Raw genomic sequence first — 25,122 nt, 5'->3', positions numbered from 1 at the left:
GACGGGCGATGCTTCATGTGCAACCCCTTTGAGATGTTTTACATCAATTCTTGCTATTTTACATGGAAATACTAAACCTCTATATTTCCAAGCTCAGCGTCTCCCCCATTATCCTATGCTGCTTTCAGACAGGAATGTAGACGCTCACTTTGTAATTAGAGATGGTGCTCACCAGCAACTTTCCATTATTTCCCATTATGGATCCATACTTTAGCATTCGCTGTCTCAGATGGGGGAAAACATGGTCTCATAATAGAAAATGTGGTCGTGGAACAAACAGGTGATGCTTTCGTGCCTCGACGGAGGGTACACACATCTTCTACATTAATTGGCTCCCTAGGCACGCTGGTGACCAGAAAAGGTCTATTTGTCCACATTTACGGAGGACATTTATCACGCCAAAAGTGGTGTAAAGGTTTTGCAAGTCTTGGTGCATAGCTTTTGTGCGCCATAACTTGCAACCTTCCACCACGTGGTGTGGGTCCAGCTCCTTTATTATGTTCCACGCCGGTTCAGTCTGTCGACCTCTACATAACTTTGGTGTTTGATCCGGCAGCGAAGAGGGACGTGAGACCGGTGTGGAAAATGCTGGTCTTAATGAATGGTCCACCATAGTGCATCCACCGATGACAGACTTCTATGTAAATATGTCTTGCCCATGGACGTAATGTATGTAAAGAGACAGACCAGTACAGGAGGGACCAGAGCAATGCTGGAGATATTATACAGCAGCTTCACTTACACCCGGATAATCCCTTTAAATACTAGGGACGCCATTACAACCACTAACTCGACCCCAAGACTGTGAATTATGGTACTTGTGATTTTCTAGAAGTCATGGCGGGGGGACATTTGCATCGTGTGACTCCTCTCTACTCCTGAGTTTAGTGTTGAATCCACTTGTGCAGCACGATTAGCTCATTGAGGATTATTTTAGATTATAATGCATAGTCCTGGCAGGAGGAGTCACTTTTTTTACGCCGTGGGGAAGTGGAGGACTTTGTAGGAGAAGGTGAGGCGGTCCCAGACGACTCATTTCCACCGTCACCTGGCGACGAGCTTAAGTGAGGTACTTGAGAAACCTTCCGTCTGCTGAGGAACGCGCCTTCGAAGCCGCTTTTTTTCCTCGATTCAGACTTGAGTTCACTTTCTTCCTCCACGATCCTCCTCCTGACATCGGCGCTCTCAGGATGGCGGATGCACTCGCCAGCGCTCTCCATACACTTGGTCGGTTTTTGTGCCGTTGTGGCTTTCTTATCGAGGAGGCAGCTTTCGTGATCACTTGGTCGCATCTCATTTTTCGGAAGCAGATTCCCATTTTCTGGGTCACCCCTCTCGATGTTGTTTTTGTTGAAGCTAAAGTTTTGGAAATCCCGGTAGCTGTGGAAGCTTTCTGTACGCCGGGCTCGTGCCAACAAGGGGCTCTCGCGGTACGGTCTCACAGAGCCGTAAGTGGCGGTTTCATGTATCGTCTCATGATGAAGTTGTAAACTATAAAAAGTATAAAAATATAATTTTTAGAACAAAGTAACTTTATCAACTACAGAGAAGGACAAAAACTACAACAAATAGCGTGGGCCTCAAACTGATGAGAAGCAGTAACCTCCCAGAATCTCGCCCCCTCTCGCTCTTAAAAGGTTGTCTGCCTGGGATAATCCCTTTTTTGTTACAAGAAGCCCCAACAATATACTGACACCCTACTGTTGGGATGACCACCAATCACCATGAAAGGGGTTATCCGATATCTAAAATATCCCCCCCGTATGCCTGAGCCAAATGTATGGATTATACTTACCTGCTCCCTGGCGCCTGCATCGCTCCAGATCCGTGCACGGCCGCCGAAGGGAGGGAGCAGCCAATAGCAGGCCGCAACGGAGACGAGCCCCCATAGATCAATGAAGATCATTGTGGGTCACAGAAGGGGATACTACTACTGATCAGTTTGTTGTCAGACGGAATTCTAACATAGTGGAGAACCCCCTAAAGTAAACAATTTACAACTCTGCTTTGTACAACATGATGACATAAGCTTAAAAACATACCTGGAGCTAGAATCTCGTAGGCGACTTTGGTGAACCACAGAGGTGGCCGGGCTGATATTCGGTGTGGCGCAGCGGGAAGCACTCAGGTCACACTGGTCTAATAACTTTAGGAGCTCTTCCTCCGTTGGGCCTCCAACATCTAAAGAGAAACCAATAATTAAGTAAAAACGAAGGGATTCTGCTCACTGACCCACGACCTGCCTGTTCTCTTCCTGTACCTTTATCTTCCGTCTTTGTCACCATATCCATTGCGGTTGTAAGGTCCCACATTTGAATACTTCCATTCGAGTGTCCTGTAAAGAGATAGCGCCGGGGCCTGGAGCCCATCCGGCTCGATCCTTCACATTCCCGGACAGTAAAACATGTGATGGTCGTGCAGTCGACTGCTTGGATTTCACAGATTCTGCATGAGGAAACATCCAGTTCTTATATTCTTATTTATAGGCAATTATATCGTAGCAGGCAGATTGGAGGGACAATAAACTCAGAAAATGCACACAAAAAATAACATTTCACACTCTCTTCCTTTCCTTTGACTCTAGTTTATCTCGCATAACAATTAAAACTGGAAAAATATAAAGAAATCTTCTCGATGCGTTATAGGAGATCATCCATGTCTTGTGTCTGGCTGTAAGATAACTGACTGCAGTAGTAGCCTTCCCCTCTGCCCTGTCTGCAAGTAAGACAAACGTATCATTAATGAGGACATGCTGTAAATGTCTAATAAACGTGGGTCCCACCTGAGACCCCCACCTATCTCGAGAACAAGAGTCCACTGAGCCCAGTCTCACAACTGCTGTGAACAGATAGGTGGCTGCCCATATGCGCCTCTCTCCATTCACTTCTATGGAAGTTGCAAAAATAGCTGACTAAGCATGAGGATAAATGTCCAAGATGGGAATAACCCTTTAAGCCCTGACCTTTGTTTAAAGGGATTCTGTCATGACATTTGAGGCCTATAACCTAAACATATGGCCAGGTCCCTACTAATAACCCGAATCCGAAACTGACCTTATTAAATGTGCCTGTGGCTCTATTAGCACATAAAACAGGTTTTAATAACCTGTCAGTCACCTACCTAAGGTGCCCAAGGGGACGTCGCGTCATACAGGGTGCCCGGCTGCAGCCATCTCCGTCTGGTGCCCAGCGCCGCCTTCCCACTAGAAATCGCCGACCTCCGTTTCTATAGAGCCGCCTTCCTCACCTCAGCACCGCCTCCGAAATCGTCTGCTCCCTCAGCCAGATCCTGGGCGTGCGCACTAGGTATAACCTGATGCGCCCGTGCGGACTCCTGGCAGTGGCCTCGTTGAGCGAATTGCGCATGCGCCGTCCGGCGCACTTCGCTCAAACCTGCCTTGACCGCCCTTATTGCAGCCATCCTCTCACAGCCGCGCGGGATCTGGCTGAGGGAGCGGACAATAGAAAGGGAGGCGGGGATTTCTAGTGGGAAGGCGGCGCTGGGCACCAGACGGAGATGGCTGCAGCTGGGCACCCTGTGTGAAGCGACGTCCCCTTGGGCACCTTAGGTAGGTGACTGACAGGTTATAAAAACCTGTTTTATGTGCTAATAGAGCCACAGGCACATTTAATAAGGTCAGTTTCGGATTCAGGTTATTAGTAGGGACCTGGCCATATGTTTAGGTTATAGGCCTCAAATGTCTATAACCTAAAAAATGGGAAACTGGCCCTAGTGTCTGAGATAGGAAAATTTCACTGTGAGCCTCACTGGAGAGGGGCTGATGATGTGACGATCACTGTATAACACTGCGTAATATGCTGCTGCTACATAAGCAATGGAAAATAGAATACATTTTTAGGTTTATTACTTTTAAAAAAAAAAAAACACACAAAAAAGGTTCTGGTTACCTTTTTCCAGTTGAAGAAAGCCTAACAAACAACTTATTAGTTATAGGAACCACCTTCTGGATAAACACTTGCTGGTCGTCTCGTTCTCCAAAAGGCCCTGGAGGAATATTTGGAAATGAATTTACTTAAAGGTGTTATCCAGGAATTTTCTCGCCCACCTCCCCCAGGTGCCTGTGAAGAGAGCTACACTTACCTGCAGTTATATCCTGGGCTGTCTTCACTGGACTTCTGGTCTTAGCCTATCAACTCCTGCATGGAAGACCGGCCTCAGCAGCAACGGATCATGTGGATCATGTGACGCTTGGAGACACATCACTGTTGAGGCCAGTCATTAACTGCAGGAGGAGTGCAGTGAAGATAGCCTGGGAGCCATGGAGGGGGTAAGCATGCATCTCTTCACAGGTACAGCTTGGAGGGGGGAATTAAAAAAAAAATTATAATTCTGGACAACCCCTTTAATTATGAATAACAAATAGGAATAGGACCCCAAGCTATAACAGTGTGCACTCTGAGAACTTCATTTAATCTAACATCATAGGGACCTGATAAATGGAGGATTATCACAGATTATGGACCACGGCATGGCCATAGGAGCATTTCATATTCCTGACTTCTAAGGGTAGAGCCCAAATGAATACCCTGATATTATCACATAATCTGCTGCTAGCTATTTTATATTTAAATAGGTGTTCCAGGAATTAAACATGGATGACCTAGGTTATCAATATGTGATCTGTGGGGGGTCCAAGTACCACCACCTCCGCTGATCAGGTGTTTAGCGGGGGCGGGCCTAATCTGGATTTAAATGGGTTTTCCAAGACTTTACAACTGATTACCTATCATCAGGATAGGTCATCAGTATCTGATCGGTGGGGGTCCGACACCTGAGACCCCTGCCAATCAGCTGTTTGTGAAGGCAGTAGCACCACTGCCTTCTCTCGGCTTTTCCTAGGCCAAGGGACAAGTTCATCGGTCACATGGCCTAGGCGCAGCTTGGCCCCACTGAAGTGAATGGTGATGACCTGCGATACAAGCGTTATACAATGTGCGGCGCTGTGCTTGGTGAGCTGCGAGAAGGCCATGGCGCTCACAAGAGCGCTGGTGCCTTCTCAAACAGCTAATGGGCGGGGGTCCCGGGGGTCGGACCCCCATTGATCAGATACTGATGACCTATCCTGAGAATAGGTCATCAGTTGTAAAGAGTTGGAAAATCCTTTTAATACCTGTCCAGGACTCCATCAGTCCAATAGCGGTGATAACATAGAAATGAATGGGATCCCAACACTGCTGGATTTTTTTGCGACTCGCGCTGCGATCCCATTCATTTCTATTGGATTGCCGCTACTCGCAGATCCTGGCCTCGACCTGTGTAACCGTAACCCTTACAGTCTGTAATAAACATGTATTCATGCCGCTGCTTGCTAGGCAGCACCCGAACTTGCTTGGGACTGTCGCCTAACCATAACCATGCACCAGGAGCGTATGTAATATACAATATAATTACCACTGTACCTATATCATTGCCTGAAGAATAGCTGCCATGGCTCTCTGTCTCCTCCAGGGATAGGATTTTGAAGGAGGCGAGTGGCGTTGACCCAGGCTGGGTGGAGATCATTCCTCTGAAGCGAGTTACTGTCCAGGTCCGGACATGGTTATTGTCCGCACAAACTAATGTAAAACACAAGAACACATACATGACACTTGACTGCAGGGACTCCCCACACAGGATATATATATATATATATATATATATATATATATACACTGTACACAACCACCCACATTATATATATATATATATATATATAGTTTATACAATTAGTGCTCTGCTCCCTGTGATAACTGTACTTTTCATGTTATGGACATCCCATACTGTACATTACAATGGCAGATATCAGCCCTGTGGAAGCGAATGATAGTAACAAGGTACCTGACACCAGGTGTTTCTCTGACAGCATGATCTTCGTCACCGGGCTCCTGTGCACGGTAAAGGTCTGGAAGAGCTGTGGGCCGGAGCCTACGGTCTCTGGATGCTGCACAATCACCCGGACCGCTCCAGAGCTTGTGCCGTAAGCGATCTCTATCCAGTTTCCACTGACACCTGGCAGAAGTAGGAACAGATTTATTGTACGATTATCATGTGTCAAGATTGCATTAAAGGGGCTGTCTCACCTTAGACATTGGTGGCATATCGCTAGGACATGCCACCAATGTCAGATAGGTGTGGGTCCCACCTCGGGGACCTGCTCATCTCTAGAATGGAGCTCTGAAACGAACGGAGGGCAACCGCGTGGCCTCTCTCCGTTCATTTTTATGGGAGTACGAAAAAAGCTGAGCATCGGCTATTTCCGTCAGTCATAGAGGTGAATCAAGCGGTGCTTGCGCAGTGCGCTCTCTATTCATTTCTATGGGACTTTCGAAGATAGCCAAGCGCACTCGCTCAGCTATTTTCAGAACTCCAATAGAAATAAATGGTGAGCACAATGCACATGCGCAGAGTTCTCTCAGGATAGGTCACTAATATCAGATGGGTGGAGGTCCGACACCCCGCACAGGTCAGCTGTATGAGAAGGCAGGGCGCAGTTCCTTTCCCTTCACGGTTTATCTGCTCGTCGTCATTGCAGCAGGTGTAACTACAAGCTCTGTAGTATTCAAGTGTACAGGAACGAGCCGTCCTATAGAAGTGAATAAGAAGGCTTGTAGTTACACCTGCTCAGCGCTGTGATGATGGCGAGCAGGTAAATAATTAAGGGAAGGCTGCACTCACGCGGAGCGCGGCCTCCTCTTCAACCAGCTGATCAGCAGGGGTGCCGGGTGTCTGATATTGATGACCTATCCTGAGAATAGGTCATCAATAAAATAAAATCTTGGAAAAGCCCTTTAACTGTGAGGCATAAATAAGCCTTTCTTTCAGGGGTTCGAAGGGATGCAAATGAGCTCTTAACAAGCTCTGCCTCTGATGCCTCCAGAGGTAAGGAAGCTATTCTATAAGTCAATGTTCGACCCTTTAAACAGGCCTTGAGACATGACTCGGATATTAAATAAGCCAGCACCTCATCTGCAGACCGCTGTTTCGTGGAGATTCTACCCCTTTATTATTAAAGAGGTTGTTTTATCAGGAAAACTCCAACTTAGACCGAGGCTTTCCCAGTGATCGGGCCATTATCACAGGGTTTAGCTTCACGAGACTGTTTATTTCCCTTGACCACATACCAAATAATGGCCCATCATGTTGTGCATGGATTACAATGTCCATATGAGAAGACACTTGTGTACAGGGCTCAGAATAAAAAAAGCACATTGTAAATGTTATGCCCACTTCTGGCATCAGGTTTCATGACTGCATTATGGAGGAGATCTCAGAGCCTGGCCCATACTCACTCGTTTTCGGGGTGAGGTAGACACTCAGTGCAGTGATGGCATCGTTGGAGGGATCGTGGTACAATTCCGTGACCAGAAGATCATTGTCCTTCATACGTAGTGGGAACTTCTGCATATCTGTAGTGATAAAATAACCAGAGAAACCAAAGCAATGTCACAACCTTGACTAGAAAGGGGAAACTTAGAAGCCTTCAGAATCAAGTGCTCCTCGATGGAGCTCCTCTGCGTCCTGTTGCTTTCTTCTGAATGATGGAGGCAGAAGCCCAAAACAGTCCAGCTCCTGCATTCTAATGACCAGCAGAAGTCACGTCATGGCAGTACTGACCGATGAATAGGTCTGACCGGTGGCTCCCATTTATGTCACTGTATAGGCATGCGGGGCATAACTCAGACATGCAAAACCCCCATTTCCCCATCAATGGCGCAAAGCCTTCTTTCTATTAATTTGGATTCCTTTCCAGATTCTTTCCGAACAGTTATAATTCACATGATCATAGCAACCAGAACAAAAATCCAAACCCTCCCCCGTTATTGTGAACTCCGTTAACGACAATTGTCTCTATGAGATGATCAATGCCTCAGTCTCCAATAATCTAGTAAAGTCCGAGGCTAAGTGGCATAACTGGCTTAACCCCCATTTTAACAAAGTTTCAATACTATTGTGATGTCGAGCATACAACTCCTTGTCAATCTTCTTAGTTATTTTGCATTTTTGGTTACTATTTAATTTGGTCAAGTTTATCATATTGTAACGTTTCTTCATATTTCCTCCCTTTTACTGGGACTACAAAGGGTCATGCAAGATTAGACTGAGGTTTGGAAAAAAGTAATGCAATACACATTCTTGTATGTAATATTTTATTTTATTATCGGAAACAATAAAACAAGTTTAAATAAACAAACATACACAGCGTGGCCGTATATATCACGTCACATCCATCGATTACATGGTTCTGGTGCAGCTCAGTCCTGTTCAAGTGAATGGGATTGATCTGCAATACCAAGCACAGCCACTATACAATGTTTGGCGCTGTGGCTGGTATACTATGAAGAGGCCGCAGCCCCTTCAAACAACTGACCGATGGGGATACCAGGAGTCAGACCCCCATGATAACATATTGAGTGTGGATCACCGATATTCAACTCCTGGAAAAAGAAACTTGGTATACCGAAAAATATTGGTAACCAAAATAAAAAAAATCAATTACAGGTAGGAGTGTGTATAAAAAAGAAAAAAAAAACTATCACTCGCCTTATTCTTGCTGTAGCTCCTGGCCCCACTGGACCGGAAGGGGCAATGTTTTGTTCCCCTTCATGAGCCTGCTGCAGCTAACCATTGGACTCTGTGGTCACGTGTGGAAGGATGGCATGTGACCACAGAGGCTCAACAGTCACGTGATCTTCTTGCACTTGTGATGAATGGGAGCGGAATGTCATTATTCTGTTATGGCGGGGACGGAAGCAACGGCGCTGGACTTTCAAAAGGAGAGCGATAGGTTTTGATTAAATTTTTTTACATCCCCCACCTGTAATTGATTTTTTTATTGTGGGTGGACAATCCCTTTAAAGGATTTAAAATACAAATACCACAGAAAGGATCACACAATACCTGCTTACCTATATAATAGATTGATCCATTGTTACATCCCAGGAGAAGAAATGATCCAGCGGTGTCGTAGCTGGTGATAGGAACCACATCTTGTACCTGTGGAGGGAAGGATCTACATATAATGGTCCCCAGGAGTTACTGAAGGTCTGAGATGCAGGTGGTTCCTCAGGCCTCATGCACACGATGCATTGCGGCCCGCAAACAGTGGGTCCGCAATATACGGGCAGTGGACACTATCATGGATGCAGACCCATTCACTTGAATGGGTTCGCAATCCAGGAGATAAGGTGCAGAACAGACGCACGAATCGGAAGGCCACGGAAGCACTACAGAGTGCTTCCGTGGGTTTTCAGTCCGTGCCTCCGCACTGCAAAAAAGTAGCGCACACAGACTGTCAGATGTGGATCATGGACCTCATTCAAGTGAATAGGTCCGCTTTGCCGACAGCAGGCAGACAGTCAGTGCCCGTGCATTGCGGACAACAATTTGTGATCCGCATGGCGGGCAAGGCCGCCACATGGTCGTGTGCATGAGGTCTCAGAGAGTCTTTGACAATGGAGACTTTGAGATTATCACAGATCATCGTATTATCAGCTGCTTCCATTGTAAGGTCAGGAGACCAGGTATAGAAGCTCTCGTGTGAGAAGAAATCCAGAGGATGGGAAAAAAAATAACGACACAAGGGGCCGGAAAAGTAGAGGGCTGATCCCACCATCTCCTGTGGTGGAAACCAATCACCGAGGCCTCAATAATAGGGAGCGAAACCATATCATGGGCCTTGTGGATGAAGATGGTGGAACCATGAGGACCAAATGCTTTCTGCTGGCAACATGAGAATATGGAAAGTTACTCTGATTCTTATAACCAAAAAACTAGAGCCCCCATACATATATCAGGGTGTTGTGATCCGACCCAGCAGTTTGCAGCAGGACTGGCCAACAGTCTAACATGTATCAAGAAGTCCTGACTCTAGCGACAGATGAAGTCAGGGGGAGGATTGGGCGAGCTGAATTTTTGATCCTTTTGTTCTCGTCTGGCAGCAGGTTTCTCCACATGCTGTATGTGTATGGGGGAAGTCAGGAGAGAGATAGTCGTCTGTAAGGACGCCTTAAAGAGTAACCAAACTTTTATACTAACTTTTAATATGTTGTCCCTAACTGCCTAAAAAATAATTTTTCTAATATACTTTATTAATTTTCTATTCACCATACTTTTTCATCCCTAAAGCGCACTATTAACTGGTGCGCTAAAACTCTGTTCTCCCTACACTGCTGAGCTGTCAGCAGTGTACAGAGCTCTCATTTTATGAATGGGCCCGCAGCAGCGCAGGGAGTACGGGCAGGAGCGCATATTGGACTATCAGCACTGCATGTTCTCTTAGCTGAGCGGAGCAGGAAGAAGCAGGAGCCCGCTCCGCTCAGCTATTCCTGGCATAGTAAATGGGTACAGGGTACCCATGTGCTATGCCAGCAGTTAGTAATAGTCAGAGGAGCACGGGCAGGAGCAGCAATATGCGCTCCTGCCCGTACTCCCTGCGCTGCTGTGGGCCCATTCATAAAATGAGTACTCCGTACAGCGCTGAAAGCTCAGCAGTGTAGGGAGAACAGAGTTTTAGCGCACCAGTTAATAGTGCGCTTTAGGGATGAAAAAGTATGGTAAAAATAGAAAATTAATAAAGTATATTAGAAAAAGATTTTTTAGGCACTTAGGGACAACATATTAAAAGTTAGTATAAAAGTTTAGTTACTTTAGCTACTTTCACACTGGCGTTTTGAATTCAGTTTGTGAGATCCGTTCAGGGCTCTCACAAGTGGCCCAAAACGGATCAGTTTTGCCCCAATGCATTCTGAATAGTTAAGGATCTGCTCAGAATGCATCAGTTTGGTTCTGTTCCGCCTCCATTCCTCTCTGGATGCGGAGCCAAACGGATCCGTTCTGACTTACAATGTAAGTCAATGGGAGCGGATCAGTTTTCACTGACACAATATGGTGAAATTGAAAACGGATCCGCCTCCCATTGACTTTCAATGTAAGTCAGGACGGATCCGTTTTGATCCTGTTCTTCATAATGCAAAGGGATCCGCACCTAACGCAGGTGTGAAAGTAGCCTTACTCTTTAAAGGACTCGAAAGGTGAATTAGGGCTCGTGCAGACGACCGTATGTATTTTGCTGTGTGCAAAACACGGAGCGGAGAAAAAAAAAAATATATAAAAAATGTTGCGGATCCATTTTAAGAATACCTGTCCTTGTCCTATTGTTGTCTGTTTTGAGGACATGTTCTGTTTTCTATTAGGGTGAACGGACTTGCGGACATACGGATACGGAATGCACACGGAGTCATTCCAATTTATTTGCGGCCCCCATTGAAATAAATGGTTCTGTATAAGGGCCGGAAAAAATAAATTAAATAAAAAACGGAACGGACACAAACAAAAAAATACGTTTGTGTGCGTGAGCCCTTAGAGGAATATTAATGTATTACACAAACCAGTTTCATTTCTCGGGTGAATCAGTCATTTCTGTCATTATAAGGGATGCAGCAGTTCTACCGGGATTCCGCAGCGGCAAAATCAGCACCAAACAGTGTGGATTTTGTTGCAAAAATACAAGATTGAAATCTGTGGCAAAAACCTGCAACATTAATCTGAAATGAATTTTTTGTGGATCTGTGAAAATCTCATCCACTTTGCTGCTCTTGTTAACGCTCTGGATTTTGTCCATGCACTTCCTATATGGGAAAATCCATAGCGTTTTCGCTACCCTAACAGCATGGTGTGAACAAGTGCACAATTGTGTCAAGTGATGGCAGAAACACACAGGCGAGTTCAACGCGAGAAACTCGCAGCGTGTGTCATTGTGAGGTCCTGTTCTGACCTCCGCTCCTCTGACGGGATCGCACAGCATTATAGCGATTGATAAGGCTCTGTGACCCCGAGAGTCCTGGAATCTAGTGATTGACACTGACATAATGCTGTCAGTGTAATGCAATAGATTCCAGGTCTCACAGGGACACACAGCCTTATAAATCATTATAATGCTGCGCGATCCCGTCAGAGGAGCGGAGGTCAGAACAGGACCTCACAATGACACACGCTGCGAGTTTCTCGCATTGAACTCACTCGTATGTGTCTGGCCTAAGTGTTCCTCTCTGTGACTTACCTGCCAGTGCTGAGTGACGGCGTTCCACACCCCGACCTTCCCTGTATGACTGGTCGCAACCAGCTGGTTACCAATAAAGAACAGCGCATCCACTGGCACGCCAAGGTTGAACACACCTAAAGAAATGAATATACATGAAGAACGCCACACACAAAAGTAAGGAAAACACCCCAAATCGTCCCTTTCCAGACTGTACAAAAATATCTATACAAATGCTGTGTGTGAATATAAAACCGTACCAATAATCCGGCTCAGCTGGATTACCAGATATTCATCAGCCTATTCTACACATACACACACCGTACAGTTTTACCTGCTTCTTCACCAGCTCTAATACAATGCTGTTGGCAGTACCAGCATGGACACCAGAGCACCGCCACGTGCGCATCAATGGCAGCGCTTGCACTGGGAACACAAACCCTGAAGGGTCCTGGACCGATGAAGACCCAGAATATGCAACTGCGGTGGATACAAGCCATTTCCCAGCATTAGGCCTCTATCGCACATCAGTGAATCACGGACAGCACACGTAGCCACTGTCTTTAATGCGTGTTTTCACACATTAGTGGGTTAATGCGGATCGTGGATCTGTGCTGGCGCCATGGAAGCATGCCCTATTTTGTGCATCACGTACATTACAGTCTATAGGTCCATGAATCCGTGTTTGGTCTGTGGTTCTCACGGATCGCTTCTAGGAGATGTCATTTTCAGCCTAGCAGCGTCTGTGGAATACGGATGACATATGACACATGGAGAGCAAAAAAAACGGACACCCAGACCAAACACGGATCCTTCATGGATGAACCACTGACCACCTTGTCACGGAAATGTGAAGGAGGCCTTATTCGGCCTGAACTGTCACATTGCTGATAAACTCTTCTGCATGGCCGCCATGTAATACTCTGGAACTGGACGATCACTTTATGCGCAGGACACATTATGAAAGGCGTTGTCGCCGATAATACAACCTCCTTAACAAGCATTACAGGCTGCAGAAGGCACCGATAAAAAAAAAATAATAATAATCAGAATAATAAAAAGCAGATAAAACAAGGAGGAGAATTGATTACTCCAGTAAGCTGAAGGTTCAGGAAAATCAAGAGAGACAGCGGGAATGGGCAGAAGGAATTTAAAGTGTCACTCCTGCTTAGTCTCTTCCATCGTGACTGCTCTCCGCCGGGAGCAGGACGGTATAAGCAATGACATGCTCCTGTCTTAAGGGGCCCTCTCCGTAAAATACTGCTTATAGCTGCAATCTGCTGCTGGTGTCTTCGGTAAGTAATATTGAAGGGCCGGCTGCCTGGGGGACAGCTCTATCACAGAGATGCCAGGCTTTGTAATTTTCCTTCCAAGCCGTTCCCGAGGTCTGAAGTGTTTGTTCGCAGTCTGTAAAATAATCCATTTGTTGTGGAGGCGAGCACCTCGGGGCCCCCACGACGATCATTTCCAAGCATCACAATCAAATCCAAGTAAAAAGGCACTTCATTATTAAATAAAATGGAAACCTAATTGCGCTGGATACAAGCAATTTCCCGGCATTTCACCCTTGTGCCCACGGTTCTGATTGTTCTGCCAGCTCCAAAGAACTTTATTCCCTCTTACGTGGCTGAGAAATGGACCTGATATTAAAGCAGATGATCAATTTCTTTTTTATGTACTTTTAGGTATTGAAAGGACTTTAGTTATTGTGGTGTTGCCCGCTGCGTGGCTCAGCTGCCTGCTCCAGTTCGGGTGAATTAATTTCTTCTCTGAGGCCTCGGCGCAGACGGATAACGTCTGGAAACGCGACGACTTCTAGTAAACATGGCTCTTCTGGGGACGGCTAGGAATGTAACCACTCTGTCTACAAGGTGCGGGCGGGCGAACCAACACTCGGCTCGACTAGATGACTTTTTAATAGACGAATTCTCCGTGTTTGAGGGTAAGAGACACAATTATGTCTCATGCTGCAACTTACCAATACATTTCACTCCTTGATTTATGTGATCCTGGCTGCAAGATGGATGTGGGAGATCCCTGCATAGACGGGATATGTACTGGGCAGATAGGACTGTCCATGCAGAGTAGACAGGGCTTTGATTATACTAATAAATGAAGCTAAACAAAGCCTTGTGAAAAGTGATGGATCCTACCGTCTGCCAGTAACTGGTGCGACTCACTGAAATGATTGATGGTCTGTCCTTAGGATGGGTCTTTAGAGGAGTTGTGCTATCTAGGACTTTGATAGCATAGGGTTCCACCTCTGAGTGGCATAGGGTTCCACCTCTGAGTGGCATAGGGTTCCACCTCTGAGACCCACACATCTCTAAAACAGTCCCCCAAAAGTAAAGGAGAGCATAGCGTGCTCTGCATTCATTTCTATAGGAGTTCCAAACAAAGTTGTCCACTTTTGGAAGTCCCATAAAAATTATAGGGGTTGTCAGCAATGTCATAAATAAAAAATAAAGCACTGTAAATCTGATGGTCAAAAATATATCTATCTATCTATCTATCTATCTATATATATATATACACACACTAAACAAGTTTTAGGCAAAAAGTAAATAAAAAAAATATATTTTTTTTTTCCTCATTTCTCTCATTCTGGTCTGGCCCTTTGTTTACATTCAGTTGCAGAGCTATGGGGGCATGTAACAGCAATCTCTAAAGGTTTTCCTTATGAATATTTGTGGGTTTCAATAAAAACAGCCCTGTCCCTCACCCTGCTCTGTAAAGGGAGTGAATAAAAGTGCTCCCCTGTCTGCAGTCTGACTGCTGGGATACTCATGTTGTATGTGTGGGACTACAAGTCCCAGCTGTACAGTATAATGACATTGCTGATACACAAAGGATCTTTTCCCGACCTGTTCATGTGCAATGCTCTGCAGACACCAGAAGAGTACAAAGGAGAGAACTCCTCCAGTTTTTGTCAGCACAGCCTCCAGCCCTGAGTGTGTAATGCTGATGGTAGAAGGAGTTAAACTTTGCTGAAGAATCCAGTGGGAGGAGATACAGGGCAGACAGCTCAGCCAGCAGATCAGGACGTGCAGAGGGCGCGGCTTCTGGCTCCAACCAGCACAGTCTTCACAGTGACGCTATGTACACAACCTGCTCCCCAGGCTTGTGGCCAGAACGTCATCAGAGCAGGAAAAGAAGCCGACATCACAGGTTGTGTGACAGATAGCTAGGAGAACAGATGAAGTAAGTGAAGATGTAGATGAAGTAAGTGAACTGAAAACACCTTACATTTTCTTGGACAACGCAAGCACTCAGCAATTTTAGGAACTCCGACAGAAATGAATGGAGGGCAGCTGTGGCCAATCACTTCAGGGTTCCTGTTTTGTAGATTGGTGCGGGTCTGACACTGGTGGCATATTGCTAGGATGAGACAACCCCCTTTAATATCATATGACTGGGGGTTTGACTCCCGCCACTCCCGGTGATCAGCTGTATGAATGGGCTGTTGCGCTCCAGAACCTCGCAGGTCCATGCACGGAGTACTTCAGCCCTACAATTAGGGTTGTTTCGGGTATCGAATTTTCGATACTTTTGTCTGGTATCGACCTCGATTCCCGGATTTGCCTTTTTTTCGATACTAGGCTTTGCTATTGCGCAGCCTAGTATCGCAGAACATGGAGCGCGCTGCTCTCAGCGCGCTCCATGTTCTCCTCATCAGCACAGGGGAGAAGGAAGCAGTCTCTCCTTAACCCCTGTGCCTCTGCTGCCACCAATGAGGATAGAGGGGCGGGCGCACTGCGCCACCAATGAAAGTAAACATACAAATCCCGGAGGCGGGTGCTGGCGTGGATCTGCGATCAGCGGCAGTTAACCCCTCAGGTGTTAATTATCAAGTGCACCCCCTCCCCCCTAGTATTAAAATTATTGGTGGCACATTGCGCCCCCTCCCCTCAACCCCCCAGTATTAAAATCATAGGTGGCAAAGTGAGCACCTTCCCCTCAAACCCCAGTATTAAAATCATTGGTGGCAGTGGCATCAGGGTCCCCTCATCCTCATTGGTGGTGCAGTGGCAGCTTCTGATCGGAGCCCCAGCAGTGTAATCCTGGGGCTCCGATCGGTTACCATGGCAGCCAGGATGCTACGGGGCTCCAATCGGTTAGCTACTGAAGCCCTGGCTGCCATGGTAATCTCCCTGCTGCTGTGTGTACTATGCACTGGGCAGCAGGGAGAGTGTGAAGTCCTATTCACCCTAATAGAGCTCTATCAGAGTGAATAGGACAAGGGGTAAAAAAGATCCCAGGTTCTAGCCCCTAAGGGGGGAAATGGTTATTTAAAAAAAAAGTAAAAAAAAAAAAAAAACACCAAGATATGAAGTATAAATCACCCCCTTTCCCAATTTTACATAAAAAATATCTAAATATCGCCACGTCCGTAAAGTCCAAATTATTAAAATAAAATAAAAAATGTCCTATGCAGTTAACGCCGCAACAGAAATTTTTTTTAAAAATGGCGCGATTTGACATTTTTTTTTGTCACCTTTGCGCCCCAAAAAACAGGATCAGACTGTTCTATTATGGGCCGGACGTTCCATAAAATGCGGAATGCACGCGGATTTTTTTGGCGTTTTATTTTTTTTCTCGTGGTATCGAATAGTAATTGAGTATTGCAATACTTTATGGTATCGAAATGGAATCAAAATTTTGGTATCGAAAAAACCCTAGCTACAATACCATTAACATTCACCACTTAGCCGTACTGTTCCAGTACCTGTACTGGAGCACAGAAGTCTGTTCATATAGAGCAGGGGTGCACAACGTTTCCTGGTTGGGGGCCACATTGCCAGACTGAACCAATGACGAGGGCCGAAATTAAAATTTTAAGGTGTATTAACAACTGAAATATTGTACTTATGGCATATTGAACACACATTATATAACATTAATGTCTAGTTACACTTCCAGGACTCCCATCTAATGGGAGAAATATATGAAAAATACATGTGAGCAGCCACAAGACATAGGCATACATGTCTGTTACCAGATGGTTGGGGGCCGCACAGAATGGTATCAAGGGCCGCATGTGGCCCCCGGGCCGCAGGTTGTGCACCCCTGATATAGAGTGTGTCAGGAGTCAGACCCTGTCAGTCAAGAGATTTCCTAAGGATAACTCATTAGTATTAGAGTCTTGGAAAACCTCTTTAAAAGGGTTGTCTCACCAAAGAGTCCTGCTCCCGGCAAACAATTGATTTTGCCAAGAAGGAGGCTGGCCAGGAATTTTTAGGGGAAATGTAGTATTACACGGTGGCTGTTCTCAAGGATGGCTGGTCATGTAATGTAAGAATTGGGGATCTAAGGCCTGCTCCCTGTTTCTCATTGTCCAAGAAGGGAACAATCATGTCCAGAAGACTCTTCTGGAGAAAGCCCCCCATAAGAGCTTCAGTATTATGTATGACTGGTCCAAATATCATCTGTAGTAAAGAACTGTAGAGCGGATCTGTCACATTGAACATGCGGAGCAGAGAGGCCCACTCAAGACTATGAATGGGATCAGTGGTAGTGATGAGCGAACCCGAACTGTAAAGTTTGGGTCCGTACCGAACTTTACTATTTTTGGTACCCGGACCCGAACTTTGCTGGAAAAGTTTGGGTTCGAGTTAGGGCATTTAATAAAGCTTGTTGAAAGGCTGCAGGGCAGCCAATCAACAAGCTTTTAAGCTGTGTGACCTTAGAAGCCATCACAGCCATGCCTACTAATGGCATGGCTGTGATTGGAACCCTTCAAGTGGATTGCAGATAACGATAGGGAATTTTCGTCTGCCCAAGAGAAAATCTTCCTTGCCACCTCTCCTAGAGGGTTGGATCTTGTTCCCCCTTGGTGTTTTAGATATGCTACCGTTGTTATGTTGTCGGACAGAACTTTTAAATGTTGTCCTTTTAAAAGCCACTCTCCTTCTTTTAGAGTCTTGAGGACTGCGTATAATTCTCTGAAGTTGGATGACTTTCTATTTATGTTTTCTGGCCCGGTACCCTGAAAAAAAATTATCTGCAATTTTTGCGCCCCAGCCCAAGGCGCTGGCGTCCATTGAGCTTCCACCAATTGAGATCGGTTTTCACCCTTTGTGGTATCAGGATCTTCCTGTCCAAATCCGTCTGATTTCCGTTCCATTCTTTCAGGATTCTTTCTTGAGTGGCCCTGGCTCCAAGGAACTGAAATCAAACAGGCAGTTAGATTTCCCAACAGACTCATAGCCTCTCGTATGGAGCATTTGCGAGATCTTTGGAACCCTGCAATCTTCTGTATAAGACTATATTTTCTTCCTCTGACCTGCCGACAATCAGGAAGTCGTCGAGGTAGGGGATAATAATTATTCCTTCCCTGCGAAGGTAAGCGACCATTTCCACCACTAACTTTGTGAATATTCTGGAAGAGATGCCGAACGGAAGTGCAACGTACTGGAAGTGGTGTAGGGTACCTCTCGGATCTTTTATTGTAAAGCATAGAAATGTCTGTGAGAGCTGGTGAATGGGAATGTGATAATAGGCATCTTTGGGGTCTATTGAGGACATGAACGCCACTTTTGGTATAAGCGGGATTGTGGATCTGATGGATTCCATTTTGAATCTTCTGTACAAAATGGATCTGTTTAGCGGTTTTAGATTTATTATGGTACGGAAAGACTGGTCGGGCTTCTTTACTAGGAAAAGTTTGAGTAGAAACCCTTCCCTTTTTCTAAATTTGGGACCCTCTGGATTACACATGAGCTTAAAAGTCCCTGAACTCCCTGCCATATCTTGGGTAATTCTGACCTGTTTTGTGACGAGGTCAGTAATCTTTTGGGGGGAACTGAAGAAAATTCTATCCTGTATCCATGAGCGATGATGTTTAGTGCCCAGTGATTTGATGTGATCTGCTTCCACGTAGATAGAAACCTTATCAGTCTGCCCCCCACCTTGGCGTCATTGTTTACTAGACTGTCTGTTTTGAGGGTTAAGGATGAAGCCCCTTCCTCTTCCCCCTTTGGGGTAGCTCCATCTGCGCGATTTTCCTTTTCCCCTATATGATCTCTGATGGGGTTGAAACTGCCGAAAAGGGTTTTTTCTTTGCATCCCTATCCTCCGGAAATCCTTTTTTCTTGTCAGCGGCCTTTTCCAATATTTTGTCTTGTGTAGGGCCAAATACAAACTCCCCTGAGAAGGAGATTGAACATAGCTTCTTAGCCTTTGAAGCCTTGTCACCAGACCAGGCTTTCAGCTATAAGGCCCTACGGGCGGCATTTGATAGAGCCGCATCCTTGGCGGAGAAACGAAAAGATTCCGCAGAGGCGCCGGCTAGGAAGGCCGTAGCGGATCGGAGTAAAGGGATTGAGTCTCTAATCTCCTCTCTAGGGGCTTTGTTTTTAAGATGGTCATCTAGTTCCCCTAACCAGATGTACATGGCCCTAGCCACGGATGTTGCTGCTATGTTAGCTTTTACGCTGAACATAGACGACTCCCAGGACTTTTTTAAAAACCAGTCAGCCTTACGGTCCATGGGGTCACCTAGTTGGGAGGAGTCCTCAAATGGTAATGCTGTTCTTTTAACCACCTTTGCCACCTGAATGTCTACTTTGGGTGTCTCATTAAAGCTTTTACATTTCAACCTGGTCAAAAAAAAGTCTGTTTCTAAATTCCTTAGAGACCCCCAGTCTCCTCTCCGGGTCTACCCACTCGTCCATAATGATCTCTCTTATGTTTTCATTTATCGGAAAAACAATTGATTTCTTAGATCTAAGGCCTCCGAACATCTTGTCCTGGACTGTGCGTGGTTTAGGTGTGTCCTCAATCCCCATAGTGGATCTGACGGCTCTTAATAGTTCCTCCATTTGTTCAGATAAGGAAAAATACTTTTTATCCTCTACTATGACCTCTCCCTCAGATAGAGGATCTTCCTCAAGAACCTGTTTAGAGGAGACCGAAATTTCTTCAGCCTCGTCTGCGTCAGAGGAGGACTGGACAGAAAGCTTCCGCTTTTTTGGAGGATGAAGGGTACCACTGGGAGTAGACATAGATGCTAAGGAGGACTTAAAGGGAGTCGGTCATCAACATTTCACCTTTGTAACGCTTCCCATAGGTTTCTAGCAGCCTTACAGTTAATAAAAACGTTACCTTTAGCATCAATCCTGGACTTATAAAACCGGCAAAAAACATCTTTGTAGCATATGCAAATGAGGGCTCGCAAGTGCCCAGGGGCGGCGTTACCCTCATAGGTGCCCTGCTAGCTCAGCCTTTTCTTCGCTTCCCCCGCCCCTTCCTTGCCTCCGCCCGCCCATCCTTTCCCTCTGACCGCCTATCTACTAACTTGTTGTTTCGCCGAGATCCCGCGCCTGCGCACTCAGTCCGTCGCCCGGCGCGAGCGCACTGCCATGCCCATTCCTTGTACGGCATCACAGTAATTAATGCGCATGCGCCGATGGACCGCCTCCTTTGTGGTGTTTTCGCGCCGTTAGCCGACGCATGCGCATTAATTACTGTGATGCCGTACAAGGAATGGGCATCGCAGTGCGCATGCGCTGGACGACGGACTGAGTGCGCAGGCGCGGGATCTCGGCGAAACGCGGGCAGAGGGAAGGAAGGGGCGGGGGGAAGCGAAGAAAAGGCTGAGCTAGCAAGGCACCAACGAGGGTAACGCCGCCCCTGGGCACTTGCGAGCCCTCATTTGCATCTGCTACAAAGATGTTTTTTGCCGGTTTTATAAGTCCAGGATTGATGCTAAAGGTAACGTTTTTATTAACTGTAATGATGCTAGAAACCTATGGGAAGCGTTACAAAGGTGAAATGTTGATGACAGACTCCCTTTAATTTTTATCCTGAATAAAGGATTTCATCTCCGAAAAAATATTTGGTTGTTCCTCCGTCCATATCTCAGACAGACAAGACTTACACAGTCTTTTCTTATAATTTTCAGGGAGCTTCTTAGAGCATGCATTGCACTTTAGTATCTTTATTTTTGACCTAGAGTCTTTTGTGCCCTGGAATCAAAGGAACAACCAAATATACACCCAGTTAGCGAACAGAGCTAGTACACTTGCATAATAAGAAATGTGGTGTCTAGCACTTAAACCCCCGCAGGGGACTCACAGTACTGGCGCTTGCAGAGGGATCCGGGACCTCCTGACAAGGAGTAGGTGTCTCAGACATCGCGGAGTGACTGCAGGCAGACGCTGAGTGAAGTCCTGCGATTCTTCCAACTTCTGGCGTCTTATGTCATCAAGCTGTGCCCCGAGCTGTCGGCTTCTTTATGCGCCGCACAGGCCCTTATCTCCTGCGCCGCACCTACTCCCCTGCCGGTCACCTGGTAAAGTAGAAGAGGACGCTGGATTCGCGTGCGTACCTCTGAGTGAATCCGGCGCAGCTGACTGCTTCCCCAAGAGGAAGGAGGTCTGCTGTCTGGGAAGGACCGTAGGCTCCAGCATAAGCCAGAACGAGGGTCCTTGATGTTCCTGCTGCCCAGTCTTAGCCCCTGCCGCGGGAGGACAGATGGAGATCCGGTAAAACCGTAGGCTTCTTCTTTCTTTCCACCCTCCACAAGGAGGGCTCTCTTCATGTGTTAACCCCCGTAGGGACAGGAAAACACTGAGGGGGTGGAGGGGTGGGGGGAATTTAAACTCTCTCTGTGTGTTCCTGCCCCTACAGAGGTCAAGGGTCAATGTCAAGGTGGATGAGGTGGAAAAATAAATAAATGGGGAGGGGAACAAAAACAATCTTGGCTATCTCCTCCTCCTCAACCTCCTTCTCCACTTTGACCTCCGTCATTTCCCTATCCACATTTGTTTGCAGAGCAATTGTCCTGCTCTTACTCCTATTTTGCTTCCTTTTGCAGCCCTCTAGCCCCAAAGTTTGGATCCCCATTGACTTCAATGGGGTTCGGTGTCAAGTTCAGGTTCCGAACCCGAACTTTGTGGCGAAGTTCAGCCGAGCGTGGCGAACTAGAACTTCCAGGTGTTCGCTCAACCCTAATGAGTGGTTACAGACAAATCAATCACTTCCTTAGGCCTCCTGCACACAAACGTGTGCTTCCCGTTGCCGTATTGCGGACCGCATTTGCGGATCCGCAATACACGGGCACCGTTCCGTGTGCATTCCGCATCACGGATGCGGACCTATTCACTTCAACGGGTCCGCAAATTCGGAGATGCGGAATGGAAGCACGGAACGGAACCCTACGGAAGCACTACGGAGTGCTTCCGTGGGGTTTCGTCCCGTACTTCCGTTCCGCAAAAAGATAGAACATGTCCTATCTTTTTGCGGAACGGCCGGATCACGGACCCATTAAAGTGAATAGGTCCGCAACCGCTGCCCCACGGACGGTGTTCAGGCATTGTGGCCTGCATTTTGCGGGCCGCAGCACGGCCACGGGGCGCACACGTTCGTGTGCAGGAGGCCTTAATCTGTAGGAAAGTTGTTGAGAATTACATTAATAAATCCATATAATCCAAGGATCTCTCCTGCTTCCTCCTCACAAGGTCCTTCATGAGGTTCATACATGATGGCTATGATACAGATATGAACTCCACAGCCCATGCTCTAGCAAGAGGACTCAACACACCCCAAAGAGATTCTGCAAACAAACCTTACCTATTTCATTTCCGCTGCTTCCATCCTGTATGCTCCAAAGGATGATGCTGCTCTCCGAGGCGATGGCCACCATCTTATCTTTATCACCGTGGGGACCCCCCACAACTTTTGCATTGAGAGCCACCCTTTCAATAGTCCAGTCTAGATAGGGGCTTGAGAAAACCTGCTGCCAGCCGGAGGACTCCTTTATTCTGAAGAAGATAAATTAACGAGGGTCGTTACACTATACAGGAGAAAGCACCTGATCATACAGAGCCCGACTGCATAGCAAAGCGATGAACTTCAGGTGCAGACACTGTTGGTGCTGACAGGACAACAGCGCAGGCGCTGCTCCCTGCTTCATTAGAGTGCCTGCTAGTGAAGCGCATGCACCGGAAGTTCTCCGCTTTGCTATTGAGGATGCAGAGGATTGTAAGGCTATATGTCGCTATGACGTACCAAAAATAGTTTGAAAGCTCAGCGACACTTTAAACTTTATTAAAGGGGTTGTCCAGTTTAGAAAACCTAACTCGACACACTCTACTACTGGTCTCCTCTGTTCAGGACCCTCATCTCCTGACCAGGGTGCAGAGGGATTACAATGCGCTCTCCTGCTGGAAGACCTGTCCTGCATTACACAGACAATCCACTGAGGTGAGCGGACACTCTGTAATGCTCTATTTCCCCTGAAGTGGCGCTGTAGGGAAACCAAACACTGCCTGGTATACGGCTACAGATCACAGCTGAGCGATGGCGGTCCCATCAGGGAGACACTTTGTGATCAGCTTATTGTAAACGACACCTTCTAACAAGTAGGGATTTTCCAAAGCAAAGACCTTTGTATTTTTTTTTTTTTTTTTATCACCACCCCTGATCCATACGTTTACCTGCCAAACTTCCAGTGTGGGCTGTTTCCTACAGGGTTACTAAATAAAAAAATAAAATAAAAAAATCCCTAGCCTATTCCAATGTGACCGCCACCTGACAAAGACTGCCCCCTCCAACTTCCAGCGACATCTTATAAGCGTAGTAGTAGGATGATACTGCGCATGTGCTGAGGAAGCGCTGCTTCATCTCCAAAGTTCTTGGCCAGGAATGGATGTGATGTAAGTGAGGTTGCAGAAGAGAAGATAGTGGATCCAGAAGGGCACATCACAGGCTGCAGGGACGGAGGAAGGAGCGGCGCTTCAGAGGGATTTCTTCTAAAAGACGTATTTTCTCGGGTACTAGTGAACCCTTTTCCATACAGTTGGCAGAGCCTGAATTTCCATCAACTTTGCCTAATCTTGTACAAAAGTCTTATGCACTCTAGCATTTGTAGGGATAGTGGAGGAGATCAACCACGCGTCCTACAGTGATTAGTACACAAAACAGATGGCGAGTCCGTAGAGTTGTAGCTCTAAGGGTATGTTCACATGTTGCAGAATCGCTACAGACCTTTTGCAGCACAAAAAAAAACGCACCAAATGGCACGTTTAGGTCGCAGAAATGCTGCTCATTTGAACCCTCTTTTCACTGCGGAGGGGGAGATCCGCCATAACAATCAGCAGCATAGATTGACACGCTGCAATCTGCACCACAGGCGGATTTTTTTTCTGCAGTATGTAAAATGAGAAATACTAGAAACTCATTCCCTTTGCTGGTACTGCAAAATGCAGCGCGCAATTCCTGAACAGAAAAATCGGCAGGCTTTCCGCAATGCTTGAAGTACGCTTTGGGACTGTGCATATGGAAGATTTCATTGCGGAAACCGCATCAAGTCACTTCTCGATGTGGAATGTAAACACCATACCATATGAACAGCAACACTGATTCCCACTGCAAAACAACAGCATGGGGACTTGACATGAAACACGTACTGCCACGTAATCATCACTAAAAGTGGTCACACACCTTCACTATTTGTCAGTCCACAGCTTCTCTTCCCCAACCCCCCACCGCCATACACATGCATGCACAACTAAAGCTTATATTAAAGCTGCAGATAATTGTTAGGATCATCGCTAACAAGCGTTCATATGAACACTCGTTAACCCTTTCATGACCAAGGGTCATTGATGCCCCAGTGTCCAGGTCAAAATGTAAAAATCTGACATGCGTCACTTTATGTGGTAATAGCTTTGGGAGGCTTTTATTTATCCAAACCATTCTGAGATTGTTTTCTCGTGACATATTGTACTTCATGATAGTCATAAATTTGAGTCAATATATTTCACCTTTAAATTATGAAAAAATCCCAAATTTACCCAAAATTTTGAAAAATTAGCAATTAAAAAAATTTCAATTTCTCTGCCTCTAAAACAGAAAGTGATACCTCATAAAATATTTACTACTCAACATTCCCCATATGTCTATTTTATGTTGGCATCATTTTTTAAATGTCATTTTTTTTTTTTTTTTAGGACGTTACAAGTTTAGAAGCAATTCTTAAAATTTTTAAGAAAATTTCCAAAGCCCACTTTTTAAAGGACCAGTTCAGGTCTGAAGTCACTTTGTGGGGCCTACATAGTGGAAACCCCCCATAAATGACCCCA

General features: G+C 46.2%; 1 protein-coding gene across 3 annotated transcripts in view; it reads right to left on the bottom strand.

The window, feature by feature from the left end:
• KCTD3 (potassium channel tetramerization domain containing 3) overlaps window positions 1-25,122 on the bottom strand; it is a 61,038-nt gene continuing 35,916 nt past the window's right edge. For all 3 annotated transcript variants that reach the window (XM_040430430.1, XM_040430431.1, XM_040430432.1), the window contains 10 exons: window positions 22,610-22,800; window positions 12,059-12,174; window positions 8,907-8,994; window positions 7,290-7,406; window positions 5,839-6,009; window positions 5,421-5,576; window positions 3,909-4,005; window positions 2,261-2,445; window positions 2,043-2,181; window positions 1-1,491 (listed from right to left, as the gene is read on the bottom strand). In XM_040430430.1, coding sequence (XP_040286364.1) covers window positions 939-1,491; window positions 2,043-2,181; window positions 2,261-2,445; window positions 3,909-4,005; window positions 5,421-5,576; window positions 5,839-6,009; window positions 7,290-7,406; window positions 8,907-8,994; window positions 12,059-12,174; window positions 22,610-22,800 — 1,813 coding nt within the window. In that variant the 3' untranslated portion in view covers window positions 1-938. The remainder of the gene's footprint in view (window positions 1,492-2,042; window positions 2,182-2,260; window positions 2,446-3,908; window positions 4,006-5,420; window positions 5,577-5,838; window positions 6,010-7,289; window positions 7,407-8,906; window positions 8,995-12,058; window positions 12,175-22,609; window positions 22,801-25,122) is intronic.

The sequence above is a fragment of the Bufo bufo genome, chromosome 4 (assembly GCF_905171765.1).
Source record: "Bufo bufo chromosome 4, aBufBuf1.1, whole genome shotgun sequence".
In the NCBI taxonomy this organism is placed as follows: domain Eukaryota; kingdom Metazoa; phylum Chordata; class Amphibia; order Anura; family Bufonidae; genus Bufo; species Bufo bufo.
The sequence above is the reverse complement of the archived record's forward strand: the minus strand, read 5'-3'. Positions and strand labels throughout refer to the sequence as shown.